General features: G+C 37.0%; 1 protein-coding gene across 6 annotated transcripts in view; it reads right to left on the bottom strand.

Annotated features, from left to right (window-relative positions):
* The window catches only part of LOC129764698 (sodium- and chloride-dependent neutral and basic amino acid transporter B(0+)), a 294,398-nt gene that overhangs the window by 11,416 nt on the left and 255,815 nt on the right, over positions 1 to 27,167 (bottom strand). The window contains exon 2 of one of the 6 annotated variants that reach the window (XM_055764061.1): positions 6,929 to 7,611. The exons of the other annotated variants lie outside the window; for them this stretch is intronic. Coding sequence (XP_055620036.1) covers positions 6,929 to 7,018 — 90 coding nt within the window. The 5' untranslated portion in view covers positions 7,019 to 7,611. The remainder of the gene's footprint in view (positions 1 to 6,928; positions 7,612 to 27,167) is intronic. 6 annotated transcript variants of the gene reach the window in all.

Raw genomic sequence — 27,167 nt, 5'->3', positions numbered from 1 at the left:
TGGGCATATTGAGGTATTAGGGTGTCATAAATGTTTCGATGGTGGTTATTCTTTCCACCCCCCTCTCTAAGGGGCGGCTTCCATACAAATGAAACTCAAATTTTTGCATTACTCGAGAATTAATCAAGCAAATGGAACCAAATTTTGCATGTGGAGCTTTTTGGGGTGCAATAAATGATTCTATGGTGGTAAGATACTGCTCCCACTCTCTTAGATGGGGCTGCCATAAAAATGAAACACAAATTTCTGCATAACTCGAGAATTATTCAAGCAAATAAAACCAAATTTGGCATTTGGAGGTTTTAGGATGCAATAAATGTTATTACGGTGATGATACACTCCACCCCCCTCTCTAAGGGGGAACTGCCATACTAATCAAGCAAATGAAGCCAAATTTGTCATGCCTATATTTTAAGGTACACGAAACGTTACCATGGTGAATAGACACTCCTCCGCTCTCTTTGATGGGGGGGAGTGTTTTGCCATACAAATTCCTGCATAATTCAAGAACTAATCCAGCAAACTGAACCAAATGTGGCATGTGGAGGTTCTAGGGGGCAAGAAACATTTTTAAAGTGGTTCAACACTCTTCCCACCTTCCCACCGCGAAATTGATCTTTGTTCGAAACTGGAAATGGATTTTAATGTGATGAAACGCACTCCTATATCTTCTTCTATCTATACCAAAAAAAGGATCGCCGGATGTGTTGATAAGAGCAGAACTCGAGGAAGGAATTGTCTGATTTAGGGCTGTCTTTACTCTATCATATTTACTGTATAGAACATTTATTCCATGTAACGGCGAAACATGTTATTTGCAAGTGGTTGAAAAATCTTGAACGAGAATTGTGTCTAAAAATAATCTGATATGAGTTTTGATGAGTTTTGTTAGAAATACTAGGAATTTTATAGTAAAAGGTAAATTCAACGCGGTCGATTAAAAGATCAATCAATGAACAGTTCTGCGATTGGACCCATGAACTTGCTCATAGCGAGAAAACGTGAATGTTTGAAGGTATTGACAACAAAAAACAAATTTTGGGCGGGACGAAGTTTGCCGCTAGTAGGTAATATAATTCTAGAGCACTTAAAATACGATTGTGTCACATTTACCCGAAACCCACTCACCCGAAAGACAGTTACCCGAAAGACATTCACTCGAATTTCACTCGCCCGAATGTAACAAACACCCGAAAGTGACAGCTACCCGAATGTAACAATTACCCGAATGATATTTCATTTATCCGAATGCGACACTTACCCGAAAGAAAGACATATTCGAATAATACGCAAATTTTATTATTAGGAAGTTTTTGTATATTTATTTCTGATCAGTGTTATATAAAGATCATCTTTGGCTCGTACGTATCATTTCCATTCAAAAGGTATTTTCCGTAGGTAATGCAATTTGAAAAATAGTGGCGCTGAATAAAATGCTTTCCAAAGTAATGAAAAGTGAATGCAGTTTTATAACATATAATGGAGTTTATCCATTCATATGGATGGCGCATCCCGTTTACTTGAAAGAAATCTGACAATTTCGGTACATACGTATTGTGGTACTGAAGTGCAATTTTGATTATGATTTTTTTTCGCAATAAAATTTATTCTGAGATCACAGTAATGGGGGCGAAGTCCCAATCCAACAAGGATAAGGAACCGAGACGGTGACGGCATACGTTTATCTGGTGGATCACGTTTGCAACCAGGCAATCAAAATGCATGACATGCATAATCAACCGGGCAAACGTAATGCACCAGGTAAACGTATGCCTGACTAAAGGATCGTCTCATATGTTTCAAACAAACCGGGCAATCGGAGGAACACAGGCTTGCTAGCTAGAGGCCGCCGCTTCCGACGGCGGGTCGGCGGCCGACTCGGATTGCGTCGCCTCGGCGGCTTGGTGCCGCCTCGGTTCCTTATTGCTTATTTCAGAATAAATTTCATCATGAAATGATAAATTCATGATAAAAAATTCGCTGTGGTGGTAAATACATAAGTACCATTTTTTTTTTCTTATCTTTTCTTTTCACATTTTCGTTTAATTTTTTACGTTAAAGTTACCTGCTTGATTTTCGGAATGTTCCATAACCCATGCTCATTTCTGAATGATCTCATGTCCTAAAAGAGCAATACGGAAAGGAAAGAAGATGGCATGTTAATTGTGCCTACACTTATTTCTAAAAATGACATAGCGAAGTCCTCAACATCTTTTTTGAATTTCCTCATTACAATTTCTCATTTTACTTCGTAACTTCTAACAGAAGATTCGACAAAACTCATAATCTGATTTGTCGGAATTTTTCCTTCTTCATTCGGGCGAACATTCCATTCGGGTAAATGTCGCATTCGGGTATTTATTACATTCGGGTAAACGTTGCATTCGGGTAAGTGTCCATTCGGGTATTTGTTGCATTGGGGATACGTTTGGTACTTATAAATGTGCTTCGGGTAAACGTGTTTCGGGTGAATGATATTCGGGAATGGGACACAACCTAAAATTCGTACATATGAAACGAAAGAGATGCATTAAGATACGTCATTTGTGGTTGCCAATTTAGCTTCTTTAACTGTGTTCTAAGGAAAAGGAAGTTTTCCCAATCAAACGAACAACATACTTAGTTTCGTTTATTGGAAATATCAAAAACATCATAGGAACGATCTCATTTGTATTATCTGATAACAATTTGTTTTCTCAAGTAATTGTGAATGTAGTTTCACATAATATGATACTATTTGTAAGCCAACTTGGCACCCTTGTAAAGCCAAATAAACTTCAACAATTTTGATGCGTGTGTATGTTTCTGCGACCGAGTGGTTAGCATCACACATAACATGCCAGAGGTTCGATATACTGATATACTATATACTCAAAAAAAAAAAAAAAATTTGTGGGTTATATCTATGATATATCCGCATGGTTGACATGGGACTACCTGAGCTTAGCAATCATTTGTTTGTATTGATTAAATTCTTGATTGAATGAAACAATTTCCGAATTCAATATATTTGCTTTGTGAGTAAAAAAATTGAACAAATGCCATGTAAGGTCAATTCATGCATGATAGATTATGTTCTTCGTTACAATTGAATTCAATGATAGTCCTTTTACGTTTGGTATGATGGCTAGGACAAAATATGAGAACGGAAAAGTTATCAAACGATCATTTTATTTTACATTTCCCTCTGAAGTTTACATCTCTCAAGTGTACGTATTTCTCGAACCGCGAATTTGCTTGAAACTTGAAAGTTCATAAGCCTCTAGTGTTTCACGATTTTCCCAGATTCCTAAGTGTTAGTGTGTTCGTGTTAGGGAAACATATTATAGTCGGCACAAAGGCAAGTGAGTACAAAAGTACTCGGAGTTTGCATTTATTTGCAAAGCCGATTTCCTCCAGGCACCTTGGTTTTGAAGTCTGTGTTAGGGAACACATTTCGGTGAGAACAAAAGTCCCCCTACTTTCATGTTTTTACTTGGTTTTGATGGCTGTGTTGGGGAAACCGCAAATCGGGACAATCAAAACGTGGCAGTTAGGGCGTTTAGGTAACGCTTGACATTTTAAAGTCATTAAATTGTTTATCTTATGAAAAATAACATTTTATTAATTGCGATAGATGCGTAGAAATATTCCCTATCAATTGATGCAAACATCTTTCCGATCCAGTAAGAAATGTTCGAGTTATAAGCATTCGTAATCTTTCATTTTTTTGCTGCATGTTCTGTGTTTATGTTTTCATTTTTCCTCCCATATATTCCGATTAGACGTAGTCCCACGTCAAAAAACGTTTCAAAAACTGCATTTCGATTTTTTTTGTTATGTGTGTACGATTTGTAGTCAAGTAAACTGTCTTTCATGAAAAAATCATCCATTTGAGAAACGACCGTGTATAGATGGTTGTGTCCCATTCACCCGAATACCATTCACCCAAAACACGTTTACCCGAAGCACATTTACCCGAATGTAACACAAACCCGAATGACATTCACTCGAATGTAACAAATACCCGAATGCAACATATACCCGAATGAACATTCACTCAAATGCGACGTTTACCCGAACGTTACAAATACCCGAATGCGACATTCACCCGAATGGAACGTTTACCCGAATGCAGAAGGAAAAATTCCGACAATTATGAGTTTTGTTTCCTGTTACGAAGTTACGAAGTAAAATGAGAAATTGTAATGAGGAAATTTGAAAAATATGTTGAGGACTTCACTGTGTCATTTTTAGAAAATGGTGTAGGCATAATTGACATGTCTTCTTCTTTCTTCCACCGATCATCAATGAGGTGGCTGAACTAAATGACTATTGAAACTGAATAAAGTTAAAGAAAAAAAAATTTCTGGAGTTTTTTCACTTTTTTTCCTCTATTATATTGACTTTCAACACATTTTGGCTGGTTCGTCACTTTTAACTTCCATTTTTGGAACAATGTCGGGAGTGAGAATTGAACTTTGCGTGATCTTTGCGTGAGAGGTATGGATGTTACCACTACGCCAGATCACCTCCACTAAGTTTTTTCACTCCATTATATCTCTTTTCTTTGTATAAATACTAATAACGCCTAACAACATACACATAATAGCAATATCACAGAGACGCGCACAGTCCAACGTACACAAATAACGATTTTTCGCGCGAGTATAGGAGTGTGAAAGCTATAAGATCATTCAGAAATGTGCATGGGTTACGGAATATTCCCAAAATTAAGCATGTAACTCTGACCTAAAAAATGTGAATAAAAATGTGAAAAGAATAGATAAGAAATAAAAATGGTACTTACGTGTTTACCACCGCAGCGCAATTTTTATCATGAACTAGCTGACCCGGCAAACTTCGTCTCGCCCAAATTTTATTTTTCATTATCATATCCACGTTTTCTTTCCACTTTCGAACGAAGATCAATTTCGTTAGCGCAAAAATCAAATGGACTCATGACGCTTGACAATGCGTAATTGTAGAACATATGCGAATTGAATTTTTCGAACTTTTCCAGTTTTTTCAGAGTTTTTCGAAAATTTTCAATTAACATGTTAGGTTGAAATATGTGTATTATTTTCATGAGACCCCCTCTCCATTCCAGAGGTGTGTCATACCCTCATAAAAACATTTCTCGTACTCAAAAACCCTCACATTCCAACTTTGGCTCAATTTGCTTGATTATTTCTCGAGTTATACAGAAATTTGTGTTTTATTTGTATGGCAGCCCCCCCTTAGAGAGGGAGGAGTGTCTATCCACCATAGAAACATTTTATGCGCCCTAAAACCTTCACAGGCTTACTTTGGATCTGTTTGCTTGATTAGTTCTTGAGTTATGCAGATATTTATGCTTCATTAGTTTGGCGGCCCCTCCTTTGATAGGCGGGACGAGTGTCTAACCACCATAGAAACATTTTATGCACCCTAAAACCTTCACATGCCAACTTTGGTTTCGTTTGCTTGATTAATTATTGAATAATTGACTAATTTCCGAATAATGCAGAAATTTATATTTCATTTGTATGGCAGCCCCCCCCCCCTTAGAGAGGGGGGAGGAGTGTCTAACTATCATAGAAACATTTATTTCCCCCTCCACATGCGAAATCTGATTTCGTTTGTTTGATTAATTGCCGAGCGGGTGGAGTGTCTCACCACCGTGAAACATTTACTGCACCCTAAAACCTCCACATACTAAATTTGGTTTCATTAATGGATAGCTGTTAATTCTCGAGTAATGCAGAAATTTGAGTTTTATTTGTATGGCAACCCCCCCTTAGAGAGGGGGGGTGGAGAGTCTAACCACCCCCCTCTCACAGAAATATTTATTGCACTCTGAAATCTTCGCATGCCTTATTTGGTTTCATTTGCTTGATTAATTCTCGAGTAATGCAGAAATTTATATTTCATTTTTATGGCAGCCCTCCCTTAGTGAGGGGAGTGGAGAGTCTTACCACCGTGAAACATTTATTGCACCCTAAAACCTCCAAATGCCGAATTTGTTTTCATTTATGGATAGCTGTTAATTCTCGAGTAATGCAGAAATTTGAGTTTCATTTGTATGGCAATATCCCCCCCCCACCTTAGAGAGGAGAGTGGAGAGTCTAACCACCACAGACATATTTATTGCACTCTGAAATCTTCGCATGCCTAATTTGGTTTCATTTGCTTGATTAATTCTCGAATAATGCAGAAATTTGTGTTTCATTTGTATGGCAGCCCCTCCTGAGAGAGGTGGAGGGGTATTTAACCACCATAGAAACATTTATTGCACCCTAAAACCTCCACATGCCAAATTTGGTTTCATTTGCTTGATTAATTCTCGAGTAATGCAGAAACTTGTGTTTCATTTGTATGGCAGCCCTCCCTTAGTGAGGGGGGTGGAGAGTCTTACCACCATAGAAACATTTATTGCACCCCAATACCTCAACATGCTCAATTTGGATTCATTTGCTTGAATAATTCTCGAGTAATGCAGAAATTTGTGTTTCATTTGTATGGCAGCACCCCCTTAGAGAGGGGGAGGTGTCTCAAACTATCACGAAAAGCTTCTCCGGCCCCAAAAACCCCTACAGGTAGACAGACAGACAGACAGAAATCCATTTATATATATATAGATTTTGAAGTCTGTAGATCAATGAAATTATTCTAAATTAAATGGAATGTTGAATTCAGTTCAAACGCTTTTTTCTCGAAACAACTCTAGCAAGAATGAATTTCTCGTGTTTTTTCACCAATCAGATGAACAAAGACTGCATTCTAACAATTTAACTTATTTTTTCATTCCAACTAGGCAAACAACGTTCAACGTAAGTAAAAAAAAACGCGTGTTTTCTATATATTTTATGGGTAACTGAAGCGTGGATCGCTAGTTCTATGCTTTCGATTCGCTCACAACGTGGTTATTTTTTCGCAGCGAATACTTCTGTTTTCAGTGTCTGCTTACCTTTTTATAAAAACGAAACTGTTCGTCATCCCGAGTATAGTATAGATAGTGCAGGAGGTATTTTGCATTGGTGGCATCGATTTTCCTCATCGTGACCGATGTCAATATGGGAGGAAAATCGACTCACTCGATTCTCCTCAGGCGATATCGAATTATGTATGCAGATGCTCCTATCTGACAGTATTCATGGTAACAAATCACTTCTGTCACTTTCCCAAAACGTATCTCTCGCAATATTGGTTACACTTAACACGGTTATGGACAGCTATATTTGTTCCACCAGACACTGCAATGCAATGTTAGTCACACTTTCGGAACTCGGTGCATTCCTTCTTCTGCGCGCGGTTCAACCGATTCGATTTGCGCGCCATTGCTCTCCCAACCCCATGAATCCTATCTCATGATCGGATCGTTGGCTGGCGTTGGACGGTTACAATCCCTTGCTGGAACACCGGCAATACTATCACTACCACTAGCACTTCCATGCCATCTTCTGTGGCCAATGCAACTGCAACCGGGACGGCAATGCATAATTATTGATTTTAATGCATAATGACTCATCCCCACTGTATAGTAACCGCATCTGAATTGTTCATGTCTGTTTGCACTTTTAGAGAGGTTGCAAAATTCGCTGCCTGCGGCTAATCACTTGTTCACACACCGATGATAATCTTGGATCCATCCTACACGTAACAACAAAAAAGTAAAACAAAACAAACGGGGTAGTATTGGCGAGTTCGGTTTTTTCTATAATATTTTCACTTTTCTTACTATCGGCCCGGGTTTCCATTGGTTTAGCCGGTAGATAGAAAGATAAGTGGAGTGCACTGGAAGATTTTTCCTGCAACCGTGCGGGACTCGCGGCGATGAAGCGTGGAGGATCGTGCTTGGGCGGAGCGGACAGAATTCTCTTGCCAAATTGCGCAACATAATTAGTGTCGATGAACGTGTGAAAGAAGGGGGCAGCATATGAATTGTAACAAATGGTAAATATTGAACTCGGCAGAATGGTAATTTACACAGCGATGGTCGATGTGCTGTTTTTTAGTTGAGTTACACAAATCGTAGATAATGGTAAAATTCGGTTTGTCATTTTTGTTCAATTTTTGCTTATTGTCGAATTTACGTTTCGATTTCAATTTAAGCCGAAACAATGAAAAACTACTTTGTTCCTTTATTAAACATGAGTTTTAGGTGCATTCAGATTAAACTGACCAGACGTCCCGCATTTTAACAAAATGTCCCGCGAAAGATTCCGACCCGCGAAACATCCCGCATTTGGCAAAAGAAACGAAAATGTCCCGCGATTTAAATATATTTCAATATCACAATTTGATCATGTTGATTTTCTTAAATGGATGAACCACAAAAAAAACTTTTATTTGGCAGACTGCTCACGAGCGCTTCTAATGCATCTAAAGATTAACACGTTGAGCTGGTTTTATCGCACCGACATTGGGCTTTTTGTTTAGAGAGTGTCAACTGGAAGCGAAAGCAACAAAATTGGAAAATGATTTTTATAAAAGTCCCCTATTGATCCGCAGGGACCAACGTGAGTCAGACGAAAAGTTCATCTTTGGTCCCCTAGCTCGGTCAGGGCTTAACGTTTTAAATAAGTCGAAAGAACTAGTGTATACTCGACAGGAAGAGGCAGAGTTGTTTGATGAAGTATCGTAAATGAAGCGCTGGGCGGTCTTACGGAGGTTGGCCGGAACCTGAACCATGGAAAAGATGTATATAGGCGTGTTATTTTACCTTTTCGTGGCTTTGGGGGTCGTCTGTATCTCTATCTTGGCCATTCGCCCAAAAGTTTTTTTATCGGGCGCAGCTGGGGACTGTTGGGAAGGCTGTTGGTCTTCGCGACAATGTTTATCTCCAGCCGACGAATCCTTCAGTGATCTTTAATGGGTTGATCCCAGGTTCGGCATAAAGACCACATCACCTTCCCAACTCCGGCAAGCACTTCGTACTATATATCTCCCCGTTCACCCTATGACTTGAAAGAAGAGCGGCTTGGACATTCCCTTCACGTCTGTCAGAGAAGGACCTTCTTCGAGAACTTAATGTGAATGATATATTCGACGTCATCGCTTACCTGGGGAACGTAAAGTACCCGGTCCCCTGTCATTCGTTGAATTCTAGCATTAAGTACATCTCGTCTTTCATTATGAGTACGAAAAGAAGTTTTTCATTTCTTTCGCCGGAAAGAAGTTTTTCACCAGCACCTCAAGCTACTTCTTCTGGGTGATTGCCTGCTGCTCAGATACGGCCGGTCTCGTCTGACGCTTCCGCATAAAAGTGTCCATTTTGGCCAGATTCTTCTCCACCGTTTGGCCGGTTGCTTCGATCTCCCGGCTTAAGGAGCGGCAAAGAGATGATATTGTAAATACCAGATCGACTATATCTAGCGGACATAAAGTGCTTCAGGATGTCCAACTCCTTCGCTGTGGGGTGGAGCTTGCAGTATGGAAAAATCATCAAGTTACTTGACAGTGCTGCTGCGAATCAACAGCCTTGAATCATTTTTGTTGTAGACTTAATAAACGTAATATTTAAAGAAAATTTGTTCCATTAAATTATCTTTCATCGCCATCCAAATTAGTCCATTAATTTTAAATGCATACGTTAACACTAAAATCGATGGAAAATGAATTGGAATTTTCGAGCATTCCATTCGGTAATTTGAAGAAAATTGTAAAATTTAAATCGTGCTTGCCAGGCGTAAATGCTCTGATTGAGCGAGTGATTTTCGGGCGTAAACAAAATTAACCCACGGAAAAATCACAACTGAATGCCAATAGCCAGAAAGAAATAATACTGATCAGTTTAGACTCGCTTAACTATGGTTTATGTTCACATAACGTATATACATAACGTTTTGTTTTTTGTGTCCCGCGTTAGACCTCTGACCATCTGGTCACTTTAATTTAGATGCGATTGACTTGAACAAAGTCAATTCAAATCATTTCATTCAATGAACCAATTGTGGCACGCGTGGTTTGGCACCGTATTGTTTGAAACCACAGTTCCTTCATGTTAAGAACATGTTAGTTTCATTATGGAAAATAAAGTTCAAAGACACCGGGTTTTGAAAAAATCATTTGGGTAAAATACGCATACTGCTAAGCCAAATGTGTGCGGGGCGTTTCAATCAAATTAAAAGAAGGTCGAAAATTTCGTATTATTGCAGATAATTTTAACCGGAAGTGGGCAGGCGCTCCAAGCGAAAGGTACAATTTTATTTTGGAAAGCAGTTCTAAAAAAAGCTTACCGTTGTCGGAGCTGTGAATGTTCTAAAAAAATTAATTTTTCGGTGTTGATACAATTTAGAAAAGAACTCAAAATAAACAAAATAAAATATATTTTCTCTAGACAAAAACTATCTTCGACAAAGTTGTTACATATGATAGAGCGCTCATTTACATGTTGCCAACATGTGACCAACATTTTCAATGAAATTAGAAATCTTACTTTCTTATCTCTATAGATAGAGGTAAACATAGTTCGACAATGTTGTAGTACCAGCTATTTAAAACATCTTTGTAGCACTTTTTTTTTTCAATTTATTGAAATAACCGATATAGCGCCATTTCCTAATTTGCGTTGGAGTCACCATTAAAAAAACAGTTTTTCTGCTCTTACTTTTATATTTCAAATTCTACATACAAACTGTCTTCGAAAGACTTTTAGAACATACTGATACAAACATTTTGCGATGCAGAACTTGTCAATATCTCAATTTCACTCAAAGTTATCGATATTTCTTCCCAAAAAATACGCTCTCTTCAATTGCTTGCCATTCTTTCTGGGGCAAACATAAAAAATGTTTGTTGAACACATTTCACTCTATATAACATGTGATTTTCAAAGTTATTTTATCTTTTGTATTTGAGTAAATTAAAATTGAAATCATGAGTTTTTGGGTGAAAACCCATCAATAACTTTGAGCAGGACGCTTATCAATACCAACAATATTGACGAATTCTGCATCGCAAAATGTTGGTATTGATAAGCTCTAAGAGTCGTACGAAGGCAATTTTGGTGTAGAGTTTCAAATATAAAAGTTAGAGTAAAATAACCGGTTTTTTTCATGATTACCCTAATGCAACTTAGTTAACAAACAACTTTATGGGAGATATTTATTCTTTAGACAAAAACTGTCTTCGACAAAGTTGTTACATATGATAGAGCGCTTTATTTTTATGTTATCAAAAATAGGGTGAACTCTCGATGACTTAACTTTCTTATCTTTACAGATAGAGGTAAACATAGTTCGACAATGTTGTAAGCCCAATTATTTTAAATAACTTTGTAGAACAAAGCAATGCGTTATATTGGTTTTTTCAAAAGATAGAGAAAAACTTTGTTCTATAAAGATGTCTCAAATAACTGGGACTACAATATTATCGAACTAGGTTTACCTCTATCTGTAGAGATAAGAAAGTTATATATTTTGTTTCATCGAAAATATTGGTCACCCTATTTTTGGCAACATATAAATGAGCGCTCTATAATATGTAACAACATTGTCGAAGACAGTTTTTGTCTAGAGAATAACTGTCGAGCTCTAAATGCTAATTCCCACTTAAATGCATCTCCTGGACCATTGTGCAATGATCAAAGGATGAATCATCGAAAAAAACTAAATTTAGTTTTAGGAAAAAAGTTCAGTTCGTCGAAAAATTAATTGTATTCTCTCGACTCTGACGAATATTCATGTATTCCCATTGAACAAAATAAGGTAGACGAATTAAGCATCTCGCTGATATAAGTAATCAACATATTTTTATTGTTTGTGTTTTATGTTCAACTTTACTGAAATAAATTTTACAAATTAGATTTCAGCTAATGATTTTCAACTCAACAAACGTTTTAAAATTGAGGGGCTTAGAATGAAAGGGCTGTAAGTAATTTGATTGATTTCTTTACATCGACTCTCTCTTTTGGTCATAACATAGCTGAAAATGCATTCCCAGCTGTATTTGACAATGTGGAAGATAGTTCAGAACCTCAACTATCGGATTATATAGCAAACTTAAATTGGAACGTTTTTGCAGTTAACTACAGAAAAAGTTGATGAAAAGAAATTGATCAAGTCGCTTACACCCCTTGCATTCTAAGCCCCTCAAATATAAGTTTTCACAAATTTTACAATTCAACCTTCGAATTTTAGTTTAGCTTTTTATGTATAAAAGAAGGATTCTCATACGTACGTACAATTCATCATCATAAGAGAAAGGCTGATCAGAACAAAGTTCAGCGGGTCAGCTAGTTTTCTATATAATAAACTTTTTATAACTAAATTACATAATTCATTTAGGCAAGGAGCACATGAGATCAATTCTTAGGAAACATTAGAATAAAAGTGAAAAATTGTGTATCAAAATTGTGTACCGCCTTTGTTTTGAATAGAAGGACATGATTTGGCTCACAGAAAATTCACCCAAGTTAAACGAAGTTTAAACTATTTTGACCGGAACCCGTGGTGGTCGTCAAAAGTCATTGACATTTAAAACTCAAATTAACACACTCCATCGATGAGGATAAAGAAATAGTGAACAAAAACAGGATGTAACGTTTAGTCAACATTGGGAAGGTATTTATAATTCATCCAATAACATGCATTTTTCGTTTTTATTGTAGGACTGATAGATTTAAAACATACAAATTTTCCAATTGGGCGTCTATTTTTTAGACCACAATTTTGCACTCTACGGGCGTTGTTAAAAAGATAAATGTCCAAAACTTTCTAAAATCAGTAAATATTCTAGATTTGAATAAAATCGGAGCTGTTTTTTATGGACCTTTTTTCATGGAATTGCTGTATAATAGCTACTAACAAATTTGAGACCATAAAACCATTCCTTATCAAAAATAATAAAAATTTCAGAAAACAGAAATAAACGATTTGATTTGAACCAATCATTATTATTATTTATTAATTCCATCTGACATCAAATTGTCTTAATTCTTCTTCTTCTTCTTCAATGGCACAAACGTTCCTAGAGGAACTTCGCCGTCTCAAGGTAGTATTACTTGCGTCATTTTTTTTATTAGTACTTAGTTGAGATTTCTATGCCAAATAACACGCCTTGAATGCATTCTGAGTGGCAAGCTCTAGAATACGCGTGATCACAGTGCAAGTCGGAGGAAATTTCTTTGACGAAAAATTCCCCCGACCAGAACGGGAATCGAACCCGAACACCCGGCATGTTAGTTATGACGCTAACCACTCGGCCAAGGGAGCACCAAATTGTCTTAATTAACCTACTTAAATCTAATACAAATACATATATTGCGATTGTCAACTTCTTCTAAAATATTCTTTGAATCTGCTTCGAAGCACTGTGCTTGTGGAGTTAAAATCAAAGAGGTGAAAAATCTTATTAAAAGTAGCAGACAGCACTTCCAACGGATCATGCTGACCATACACACTGTTCCGGAAATCGAGCCTTAGGAAATCACGGTGACGTATGGTGCGCTCTGGAGCATACATATTGAGGTTAGCTAGCAAGGAAGGAGAATCAATTTCAATTCTCAGCAGTTTCGAAACAAATATGGCTTGTACTGTAGATCGCCTATCCTCCAGAGTATCAATTCCCAGCAAGTTACGGCGTTCCTCGTAAGGCGGTAATTCTCTTGGGTTCCGCCATGGAAGATTCCTCAAAGTACGACGCACGAACTTTCTTTAGACAGATTCAATGCGCGCTTTCCAAATGCCGGGGAAAGGGCACCATACGACAGAAGCAAATTCCAGGAAAGAACAAACCAGCGCACAGTAGAGAGATTTCAAGCAAAGCGGGTCCTTGAATCCGTCGATGACTTTCAAAAAGAAACCGAGCTGGTTGTTTGCCTTGGAGATGATAGCGTTGCAGTGGTAATTGAATGTGAACTCTTCGTCAAGCATTACACCCAAATCGGGAATTCGTTGAACCCGCTCCATCGCTTCGCCAGACAACATGTAGGTGATAGGAGACAACATGTAGTGATAGGATCTCGCTTCCTGGTAAACGAAATAATTTGGCATTTTTTAACGCTCAGCGTCATACAATTTCGTGCACACCACGTCTCGAAAATGTTCAGCAAGCCTTGAAGATGATGACGATCATCTATGTTTTCAACGATAACGTAGACCTTAGAATCATCTGCATAGAAGAGTCTCGTTCCTCGGGGCAGGATCAAGGACACGTCATTTATGAACAATGAAAAAGATGAGGGGCCTAAATTGCTTCCCTGAGGCACTCCAGATATGTTTGTGAGTGACTCGGACTCATATGACCCAATTTTCACACACAAAGTTCGATTCATCGGGTATGATCCGAACCACTCGACAAAACCGGGGGCTACACCACATTTCGCTAATTTTTCGAGAAGGATTCAATGATCAACCCGGTCGAAAGCTGCCTTCAAGTCCAAGTAGACGGTATCCACTTGCTTACCAGCATCCATGGCGCGGATATATGAGATCTCGACTAGATTGGTGCTCACGGATCTTTGTGGGTAGGAACCATGCTGATTCGTTGATATGTACTGCTTGCAACTGGCAAAAAGCGATTAATTTATGATGATTTCAAACAGTTTTGAGCAGGCGCAAAGAGAATTAATGCCGCAATAGTTTTTAGCATCTCGTCTATCTCCTTTCTTGTGAATGGGGAATAGGTAAGATTTTTTCCAGCGATTTTTTCAAAGCTAAACAAATCCCGAGGAGCATCCTGGACAGCTAATCTAACTTGCTCAAGCAAACAGTTATACATGTTGAAAGCGCATTTCAACCGTCGAGCAAAAAGTTCGCATGTTCCACTGATCGAATCAGAAGAAAACTCGTCGTGATGCACTGATGTTGGACGACCGTTTTCATTTCGCTTCGAGTAGACAAACGACCAGTACGACCAATACGATTCTTGTATCGGGCATACAAAAATGCGTTGTATCTCTTGTACTTATTACTAGCCTGATTGAACTGCAGCTTCGAGTGCTGAGATCGTTGACTGCAGTAGGAATGTAGAGCAGCAGATCGACGACGTTTCAGCAAGCGTAAACGGTTGTTTGACCGTGGCGGTTTACACAGAGGAGGCCTCAAAGGAACATGTGCTGTAAACGCCTGAAGTACAGCGTTGGAAAAGAATCCAACGGCATCATCGATATCTTGAATCTTGTCCAGAGTATTCCAGTCGACACCAAGCAATACTGCACACAAATTCTCAAAATTGACCCGTTTGAAATCGTATCCAGGATCATTAAGTTCAGTCCCGTATGTTACAGCTGTTGGACAATCGACGACTAGTTCGAATGGAGGATGGCGAGGATCAATCTTAGACAGCGCTTCAATGGATTCGCTAATGAGGTAACTCGGTAGCACGATGTCGTTAACGAGAACAAGATCAAGAGTGCGGTTTTCAGTATTCTCCAAGCTGTTAATCTACGACAAGCCGTGGAGGCCGAACCCATCCAGAAATAAGCTACTGGTAGCACACAGTCGAGAGCGATCCAGATCAACTGACGCGTAACCATCTTCGTTTACAGTCAGTGTACATCGCATAAATTATAGTCATCAAACTGTAGTGCAATGTCGTTAGGAGAGAGATTCGAATGAATTGCGCCGATTGAATCGATGTGTTTGCGAATAGCAGGGATGTCATTCTTCCTACTTTGTGGTAAATAGAGAACTCCAATCTAAACAGGAACTGTATCTTGACGAAACAGCAATCAATACTCCACTACCCGTTGATTTGCGGCTGTTTTGAGCGTTGCGATCCGTTATGTCTACAGAGTAGCCGTTCCCGAAGAGTTGCGACGAATAGATGCAATTATTTAACCAAGTCTCGGTGAGTACATGTTCTGCCATTACCAATATCATAACTATTTCATGAAATTTATGAATCCCGAGGAATTTTATGAAAATCAGGGGAAGAACTTTCTTGTTCAACAATCACAATACATGAGATTCATACTATTGATGACGTACTAGTATACATAAAAAGTTATAGCTAAAATATAAAGGGAATGAATGAATTATTGCACAACGGTAAAATTAAACCATCCAACCATCCTCTCCAATATGTATATCTAGTTTGTTTCTTATTCAAACAAAATTTTTAACAATTTGGAAACTTTACTGTTGGCTAATTGAGTAGTCACTATTTTATAAAAAAAACTACATCATGTACCAATCAACGAAAACAAAAAAAAGTCACAGGAGGGTTGTGTCCGATACACGATCGCATAGTTGACGTAGGATTCCGTTAGACTATCTGTTGATTTTGGATATGTTTGAAGAAATACATCGTTAAACTCTTTGATAAAGATTTGGTGGCCCTGAAAAGGGCCGTTTTGTTTGGTTGTTGGGTATTGTATGTTAAATCCACCAGTGTTTACCGAGTGATGATGGCAGAAGGATGGTAAACAGTCGTTGGATGGTGCGTATTAGATAAAAGATACCGAAGTGGAACGAGATATGATGAAAACCGCCCTCTGTGATCCTAGACGAGATGCCTCCTGTGATATGTATGTATGAAATGAAGAAAAAAACTCACCAATGTAATATAAGATAATTACCAATACCGAACACAATTATCATTTTTTCTCATCAGTAAAAACATGTTACTTTAATATAGAGAAAACATATTTGAAATGGATTTTTTTTTATAATTTTTAATTTCTGAGTGTTTATTCAACCCAATGCGAGTTTTAATTGGACTGACAACACCTAACACTATATGTAGAGGATATGGGAAATCACTTTTTCGAATATTTCTTCACTTTTCCAATTTTTATCGCCGTATAAACTTCCCTTGGGTGAAAATGAACACAAAAAATAGACAGCTTTAACCAAACGACCCATTCTCGAGCGGGAACACACCTTGGTTTTTAATTTTAGGAAATTAAAATAAATCGTTTCATATATCAAGTCATTCTTAACACAACTGCTACTATATACAATTTTACACTTACACTTGTGCTAAATTTTTCACAATAAACGATCGGTCATTGATATGAAATTTCATGAAGCAACCTCCGACTTGCATATATTTGCAATGCCGATTTCCCCCAGGCAGCTTGGTTTTGATGTCTCTGTTAGGGACCCGCCGCATGTGTCGTAAATTTCGACCAATCAGAAAGTGGGTATTTCCGTTAGGATAGGGGATGAGATTTTTCAATTGTTCGATAGTTAGTTTCATGACATATATTATAAAAAATTGTTATGGAGTACCGAAATCGATTGACGCAAAAATTTCATCAATCCATCATGAAATGACTGAGCAATAAACGTTTGAAATTGGACAATTTTCACGATGTAATTGATTTTCGATTTTCAATTTGTACCCCAATATGTTCCCGAAAGACGTAATCCTACGTCAAAAATCGATGGGTTGTATCCGAGACACGACTGCTTAGGACGTAGGACTACGCTATCTTTTTTTTTAAATTTTGGTTTATCATATCGGATGTTATTTGCGGATACGTCGAAAGTTCATAAATAACTCTATAGTAAAAAGTTTCTGGGACCCAGAAATGGTCTAATGGCTCGCGTGATTTTGTAGAACCGTTTCGAGAAGCAACGATTCATTATTTCCTTTACAAGAACAATACACTTATTGGGCATATTTCGCAATTTGTTTCTTTATATCAATGCACGCGTTGCACTGAGTATTTAACGAGAGGCATCTTCCGTGCATCGCCATTCAAGAAGCATCAAACACGCGTCTAACAGATGCACACATTTGCAGCGATAAACTTTAAGTGAAATATTCGCTAGCGTTCATAGCTCGAGGGGAAATATAAAACACAAAACGAGCAGAATAAAGGGTGTGTCACATCAAATTGCATCACGGAAAAAACGCTGTAGAAAATCGCCCAGTAGACCGATCCTTTTAAAAATTTTAGACAGTAAAATAAAAACTATTAAACAACTTTTGGCATTTTCTTTTTATGCATACTTCGAGCCCAAGCCCGTATGCTCGCACCTTCCTCTTTACCCCGTCCATAAGGTTCTGTACAACGTCAGGTTGTAGTTTTTTTTGAACAGAAATCCATTTTCTCTTGAAGTCCGCCTTCGATTTGACAACTTTTGGGTTCTTCCGGAGGGCCTGCTTCATAATCGCCCAATATTTCTCTATTGGGCGAAGCTCCGGCGCGTTGGGCGGGTTCATTTCCTTTGGCACGAAGGTGACCCCGTTGGCTTCGTACCACTCCAACACGTCCTTTGAATAGTGGCACGAAGCGAGATCCGGCCAGAAGATGGTCGGGCCCTCGTGCTGCTTCAATAGTGGTAGTAAGCGCTTCTGTAGGCACTCCTTAAGATAAACCTGCCCGTTTACCGTGCCGGTCATCACGAAGGGGGCGCTCCGCTTTCCGCAAGAGCAGATCGCTTGCCACACCATGTACTTTTTGGCAAACTTGGATAGTTTCTGCTTGCGAATCTCCTCCGGAACACTGAATTTGTCCTCTGCGGAGAAGAACAACATGCCCGACAGCTGGCGAAAGTCCGCTTTGACGTAGGTTTCGTTGTCCATTACCAGGCAATGCGGCTTCGTCAGCATTTCGGTGTACAGCTTCCGGGCTCGCGTCTTCCCCACCATGTTTTGCCTTTCGTCGCGGTTAGGAGCCTTCTGAACCTTGTATGTACGCAGGCCCTCCCGCTGCTTGGTCCGCTGGACGAATGAACATGACAAATTCAGCTTATTGGCGACATCCCGGACCGAACTGCTTAACTACGCGCTTGTGATCTTTTTACTGACGGAGCATCCATTTTTGCCATTCTTCACCTTCCGGTCGATGGTTAGGTTCTCGAAGTATCGTTTTAGTACTCTGCTGACCGTGGATTGGACGATTCCCAGCATCTTACCGATGTCCCGATGTGACAACTCCGGATTCTCGAAATGAGTGCACAGGATTAATTCACGACGCTCTTTTTCGTTCGACGACATTTTTCCAAATTTACGAAAAATTGACAGTGAAGCATGGCCAACGTGATCTATACACTCTTATCTGATTATAAGCGAAAGCTGAAGATATAATTCCTAAAAATTAAATTTCTACAGCGTTTTTTCCGTGATGCAATTTGATGTGACACACCCTTTAAGCGACCTTTGTTTTTTCGGGCACAGAATTTTCCTCAGAGGAGATGCAATACTTATACGATAGCGACAGCTTACATACAAATATTCTCTTTTCGTTATCCCCCTTCGTTGTTTTTATTCTAGCGGCGGCATAAGATGCTCGTTATTGACAGCTCTGTTCGGGAAAGCACACAAATAGACAGAACAAATGTATGAAGAAATGGGAATGCTTCCAATTTTCATCAATTTAAACCATATACATACTATGGGATTGTAATGTATATCATATCGAACAAATCTTAGAAAATTTCCGATTCGATTGGTATGTGAATCGTTAAAATCCGTTCGCAGCAAAATTAGTTATTAATGTTAACTTTATTTCATAAAATCGTGACCCTTTTTCTGATTTGGCATTCTTAATGTAAAATGTAGTCCTACGTAAAGAAAATGAAAATTTATAATTTTCGATGAAAAGTTTCCTGAAGTAAAAAAAAAAAAACAAAGGAAAATATTACAAGGCGTTTCGATATCTTTTTCATGGACAGCAAAAATGTATGGTTGTGTTACGCGCTTAGGTAACTAAGAATCAAATTTGTAGAAAAGTGTATTATCACTCAAGCTCCAATAAATTTCAGAATGCAGACTTGCAACTTGCAATCTAAATGCAAAAATGTTTGGGCTTGAATTTGATCATTACTTCCTTCGTATTAAATGGCGTATATGTGTCCAATACAAAGCAAGTCAAAATGTACCTGTTTACGCTTTTTTACTTGCTCTATTTTTCATCTTGTACGAATTTGTGCACGCTCATCGACTCGTTGAGTACAACAATGATACTTTCTACTAAAATATTCGTCATTCTTATAACAAGTTGGTTCATGTTACACAACCCATACAGTATCTTGAACGTTTCTAGAAAGAACATGTTTTAATAGAGCTTGATTTTTAGACCCCCCCGAGCTCCAAAATAGGTTTCGTCTATGTTGACCCTTGGGAAACTGATATCGATCCCAAGGTGATCTAATAAAAATGACGCAAACAATACCTACGTTGTGATGGCAAAGGTTCCTCTGGGAGCTTTCATGCCGTTCAAGATGACGTGTGATTCAATCACACACAAACCCTCTTCACCATGTGGTATGAAAACCGTTGCGAAGTATCTTTTTATCTAACCTTATATTTTTATTCATTTCTAAATATATTGTTGGCGCTTGAGCGTTGAAAATTACGATTACGAGGTCAAATATAAAAATGTAAAAAATGAGGTGGCCGATGCCCTCAATAGAAGACCACTTGAAACAAATTGTAATGAAGTTATTAAAATGAGTTTCTCCAATCCGACGTGCCAAATAGCCGTGCTACACCACCTTTTTGAAATTATCAGATAGTCCTTTCAGATGAAGAATCCATCCACTATTTGATCATTTTATTGATCGACCCCACTAACTATTTATGAAATCAACTCAGGAAAAAACGTCACATTGACATATTCATTCAATCAAATCCAACAGAAAAATAGTATAAAAATCACGTCTTGGCGGAGACCTGATAGCACACTATCTGAAAACTTTTCATTACACAGTACAAACAACAATAACAATCTCCAAGCTTTTGCCAATCTCATTCCATGCCAAACCGATATAATAGTTCTCAGATTCTCGAGAATATTGGTAGTTATTACATTGGCTGAAAAAAGTCCCGGGAATTTTAATGAAAACAACAGTTTTTTGGACAAAGCTGTATTTATTCCTCAACATAGTTTCCTTCGAGGGCAACACACTTGGGCAATACACTTGGTCTGAGGAGTGTGCTAGTGGATCCACGTTTTATCGTCGTTTTATCGTTTAACATCGAAAGAAGTCCACTCGATTATGCTTCAACATCGCCAAACCGGCTGTTGAATCCTCAACGCGTAGCTGTTTTTTGGTCGAGGTTAGCAAACGCCCATCGCTCGGATAGCTTTTTCATGTCCAAAATGTCGTGCGAAATGTATCCCACTCGTCCTTTTGAAATGCCTACGACTAACTCGCGTAACTTCACTTCACGATCGTTCAAAACGAGTCGACGCACTTGTTTTACGATTTCTGGATTCGTAGCCTTTTTTGACCTACCAGAGCGATATGCATCTGCGGCGCTTATACGGCCCATTTTAAACTCACTAAACCACCGATAAACTGTTGTTCTCGAAGGAGCAGAAACTCTTGTTCCATTTCGTTAAGAATGCTCAGGTAGTGACGTGTAAACAACTGTAGTTTGCGAACAAATAAACGAAATATCACGAAACTTCACACATAAGCTAGTGACAAATTAACCTCTCAAAATGAACCTTGTTCATTTTCTAGTGGCGTCATCTGTTGAAAAATTCTGAAATTTTTCAGCCCATATAGTATGTTCCTTATCGCAGCAAAATTTAAGACCCGTAGTTTTTTTTATTAGGGTGCCGATTTATATTGTTGTCCGTAAAATAAAATTTTCCCCTTTTTTCCAAAAAATACTTTTTTCAAAAATTCATAACTTTTGACCTATCAAATTCAAATAAAAGAACTAGTTTTCTTTGTAAAATATCACACTCGCAAAAAAAAAAGTATTTTGTTTTCGTAATTATTGATTGTATTTTTTTTTATAATTTACCTGGTTAAAGATAGATGACGCCATATTTTTTTATATTTTTTCTCGAAAACTCCTTGAAAGGGAAGAATATACTCTAAAATATACTATACTATAAAATATATTAAAAAAACACAAATCTGTGTTTGGTTATGTAAAAAAAATATGAAAGAATATATTTCTTAACGCGAAGCTATGAGAAACAAATACAGTCAATAATTACGAAAACAAAATTCAAATTTCTCGCCAGCTTGTTTTCAAAATAAGACTAGCTCATTAACTTCAATTTGATATCTCGATCACTTGACTCGGTCCAGTGGTTCAAAAGTTATGAATTTTTGAAAAAAGTCATTTTTTTTAAAAAAGAGGAAAAATGACGAATTTCACTCCAACTCGACTGACTGTTGGCAGCACCATCTGAAATAGCAGTGAAACGTTGTGGGTAGAATAAAATGGGTCATTTAAGCAACTTTGCATACTTGAAATATTCGAAAAATAATTAGACTACTTTTTGGAAAAAGCCAATTTTTTTCTTAACTTTTTACAAAAAATCATAACTTCAAAACCATGATACCTTTTCCCTGTAAAAGCACTTAACTTTTTACAAAAAATCATAACTTAAAAACCATGATACCTTTTCCCTGTAAAAGCACCCATCTTCCGATGTGGGGACGACTTGTTGGAAATAGTAAGAGCTATTCACATATATATTTTTGGAAATTTAAAAAAAAGATGTTTTTGAAAAAAATGAATTTTAATAGTTTTTAAGTTATAATTTTTTGTAAAAAGTTAAGAAAAAAAATTTGGCTTTTTCCAAAAAGTAGTCTAATTCTTTTCCGAGTATTCTAAGTATGCAAGGTTACTTAAATGACCCATGTCGTTACACCCACAACGTTTCAGTACTATCCGAGATGGTGCTGCCAGCGCCTAAGACGAGTTGGCATGAAATTTTTCAAATGATTTTTCGGACCGCCCTAAAATGGACATGGACACCCCAATGAAAAAAATAAAAAAAATATGAGTATAATATTTGTGGAAAGGAACAAAACTATAAATTTTCACGAAAATCTGAGAACCACTATATCGGTTTGGCATGGTTACATTTTCATTGATATATTCTTCTTTTTGACAAAGGCTCTTTCTCGGAATATTTTCAATTTATGCATTTAACCCTTTGCGGTCGTATTAAATTTGGACATGGGTATCGTACTGGTCGTAATTATTTTTACTTGAAATAGCAGTGATGTATAACTTTATGAGATTATATGCAGTGTATTCATAACTTGTGAGATTATGAAAGATGAACATGATTATTTTTGTCGTGAACAGATAAATATTCACTGAACATGTGTTTCAATGTGTTACTTGCACATAAAGAATATGTGTAAAAAATTTTCTTCGTGATATCTTTTGAAACAGTCCCTAAAATGCAGCCCTGGTTTTCGCATATATTACAGAAAGAATTAGTTTTGGGTCTTGTTCTTTCTGTTTGAACATACAGAACAATGCTCTTCACATCTACACATTGCCGCAATGCATGACATGTTGCATTAGGCATTTCCACAAGCATGGGTAACATAGGTAACTGAGTATCGTTATTTATTATTCATAGAAGCAACGTTTTGATTCGTGAACAAGTTCACTAGATATTAAAATTCGTTTGTAAAAAATGTGAACTGATAAAGTGTTGTATAGCTCCGTGCTGTGGTGGCTGAGAGCAGTCAAACGACCCCAAAGAGTTAAAATAAAATTTGAATTACAAACGTAGAAGGTGCCGCCTCGTTTCATTCTTTTTAATATAGCTGTTGTGTCCGATGTATCGAAGCTATTCAGCCTCGTGAGCAAACTCCTGGGCCCCTTAAAGCCTGTTTCAGTTATAATTTGATCGCAAAAGTAGAACATTTCTTAGCATAGAAATAACCTTGAAAAATAGGAAGGATGTCATTTTGTACGTTTTTTGATGAACTTCAAGGGGAAAAATTATTCGTTAGCTGTTTGAATGAATTTTCGAACTTTTCGTGTGATGTCAAGCCTGTGTTAGGGAAACAAATTGCGTAAACAAAAACATTCCCGACTTGCATGTATTTTCAAAGCGGATTCCCCCAGGCACATTGATTTTGAAGTCTGTGTTGGGGAAAACGTAAATCGGGCCAATCCAAACGTGCCAGTTAGAGCGTTTAGATAACGCGATATTTCACAGTTATTCAATTGTTTATCTTATGTAAAAGAACATTTTATTCATTGTGAAAGATGCGTAGAAATATTTCCTATCAATTGATGCACACATCTTTCCGAACTATTAAGAAATGTTCGAGTTATAAGCATTCGAAATCTTTCATTTTTCCTGCATGTTCTGTGTTTAAGTTTTCATTTCATTTTGTTTTCATTTTCATTTCATTTCATTTCAGACGTAGTCCCACGTCGAAAATTACGAATATGAAGAATCGATGGTTCAGTGTGTGTAGAGAAGATACTGATTACACTTCATCCGGATAGGTCATAATGAAACAATGAAGAACGAATCTGACTGAAGTGAAATGAGCAAGTTAACCCTTTCCCGTACAATATCGAGTCTCACTCGTGATGTACTTGCATAACATAGGGCTCAGCAGAATAGTGAAATCACTTGATGCGTGACGCAAATTTGCATCAAAATTTTCCTCTCCTTCAATTGAATGCAATATGTTGTGTATGACTTGATTTATAATAGTAACAAGTTCCGACATTCAGTTAAAATCACACGTTCCGATGCGCAACCGAGAAGACAACATGTCCCAACGTATGGCAGGAAAACAGAAGGAAACCGAACGTTGATCTAACTCTAAATCACCAGGATTTGAGTTATTTTATACCTGGAACTATGTTTTAAACTTACTTGTGAAGTTTTGTACGATTTTTTATGGGGTCCCTTATCCCTTGCACAAAATTGAATGCCTGGAAATCAAATCTATCATATACCGACGTATTTTCGTCGAACCCCGAAAGGGTTATGGAATTCACTTCTTAAAACATAAACATAACTGGCTTCGAGTGCAGTCAGCACATTCTTTTTATCGTACGACCAACACCCAAATGATCAGTTCAGCTGCATCTGCATTATCCAGCCATAAGTACTAGCAGAGCAATTCCAAATGAAATCGACAAATGACAAAACATGAGTATTTTTGATTCGAATGAAAGTGTGTATTCCGTTTGGGTTGAAGGAAATATGAGTTTTCCACAGCAATTGGGATTTTTTTGACTCAAGCGTAACTTTTGAAAAGGGCGTATCGATTTTAGTAGGAGAAATCTTTGATAATTTATATCTCAAAAACTATGAGTCGTACCGAAATAGTGTCTTAGAAAGAGTTGTAGAGTATTGATGTCTAAACATGAAAAAATATACACTGAGAAAAAAAATAGTACTCTTTTTTTATTTACAAAAAAAACTTTAATTTGCAATATCCAAAATTAATTTTTTTTTTAATTTTTTCATATAAAATAGAAGTCATGTAGAAAATTTAAAAAATAGGTCCAAGATGGTAAAACTATTTTTGACAAACTTTGTGGAAACATCGAATTGTTATGAATTGTTATGAATTTTCGAAACTTCGAATTTTTGTATGTTAACAATAATTTTTAGCCACAAATTATGGTTCTAAATGCAGCAATTCCCGAGATATTTTGAAACATATTTCTAATTTATTGTCTTTTTTATAGTAAATATTCCTTTTTAATATGTTTGTCGTGTTATACCGTCATGTTCATGACATTTAATGAATTTTCTTATAATTTCCAACAATTTTTACAAATATATCATTATGGTAAAATATTTGTTTAGGAGTTACGTTGAAAAACATTTGAAGACATGTGGGTTAACACAAAACGTAGCGATATTAAAAAATTATCTTAATACAAACTTTTAACATAATTATACATGTTGCGTCAACAGAACACAACATTTATAAAAGGAAAAAATATAATTCTCTACAATTTGGTCAAATAATTCCTATATATAACGGAGTTTCAGAGATACTAATAATAATACTAAAATTTTTAGCATTTATTTTTTATCAACATTTATTTTTATCAACTAACAATTTTGTTGTATATCATCAATTTTTTTCATTATTTTCTTATATTTCTATACACATTATGATAACTTGCTGCATTGTCGTTGGAGTACAACTTTGCTGCTACTTCATTCTCGGATACAGGTACAAAAGAATGGTACTTTTGGGTACCTGGAATTTGTTTGGTGTTATCATACATGCTACTCAACTCTTCCACACCCTGATCATATTCTTCTTGTATACACACATATATGAAAATGACAATTTTGTAAGATAGTCTTCTTTTCGCTTGCTAGCCCAGTCAAATAACGTTTTTGCACCCGTAATCGGATGTTCATGCTGCCTAGCCAAACTAGCTCTTGTTGCCATCCGATTTAATGTACCACCAATTGCATCACAAGGTCCTTTGCCGTGTGATGTTGCAAAAAATGCCATTCAGCGTCAATGTCGTATTTCGATTTAAACTGACATAAACTCGCAAAATTTTTCTTATTTTTATACTGGGATGCAGCACCATCCGACATGAATTTTATTCTTTTTACCTGCATTTGTTGTTTCAAAAATGTTACCAATTTAGAAATAAATACTTGCACAGCTATTGTGTCATGACTTAAAACTTCAGATATAACTACAAAGCTTAAATTTTCCAGAGAACCTTTTTTATCTTTATAATAAACAACGAATGGATGGATTGTTGCTTGATCATTGTCCCAGTGATGACTTTGAACTTCATCTTGAAGCACAAATGAATAATTTTCGGAAAAATCGCAAATCACAACAACCTCATTCTCTTGCAAATTAGCTTTTATATTGTTAAGAAATGTGGACTGTTGTGTTTGAGTAAGTAATTTTTCTATTTTTTCGTAAAAATACGATACAAATTCTTCCACCAGTTTTACAAGAGTTTCTATGTCGCATCGATCAGTAAAATGTCATTGTGCATAAGTGATTTCAATTAAATTGCGTTCCTGAAGCTCATCTAGAAACCAGTTTCCAAACTCATTCATTGTTGGGCATTTTTTACATTCACGAAGGTAACAGTATTTTGATCTATTTGATATGTTACATAGTATTTTTTCCATATATTCTTTGCATTCAATGGTAAAGGAATATTTGTTGAGACTATGAAGCATAAGATTTACATTTTCATGGAATGTTCAAACACAAACGTTATGATTTCCTGAACTACTCAGCAATTTGCAATGCTTCGGACGCATTGATGCAAAAGAGCTAAATCCAATTTTGCAATTTGGATTAAGTTCCTTAAATCTGTTAAAAGTTTCCCGTAATGATGTTATTAATAACCTTTTTTGGATGTGTTGACGCTTCCCATCTTTGGCTACAGAAACATAGTCTCTTTCTCCAGGTAATGATCGACTGATATCGTCGTCACTATAAAATTCCGAAACATGACTTTTAACATCTTCACTTAAACTTGGTCCATATTTGCTATGTGGTGTCGACAATTTACCTTTTTCTTTTGCCAGTTTTTTGGCTTGAATTGCCATATATTTATTAACG

Source organism: Toxorhynchites rutilus, chromosome 2, assembly GCF_029784135.1.
Source record: "Toxorhynchites rutilus septentrionalis strain SRP chromosome 2, ASM2978413v1, whole genome shotgun sequence".
NCBI lineage: Eukaryota > Metazoa > Arthropoda > Insecta > Diptera > Culicidae > Toxorhynchites > Toxorhynchites rutilus.
This window is presented reverse-complemented; position numbering and strand designations above follow the sequence as displayed.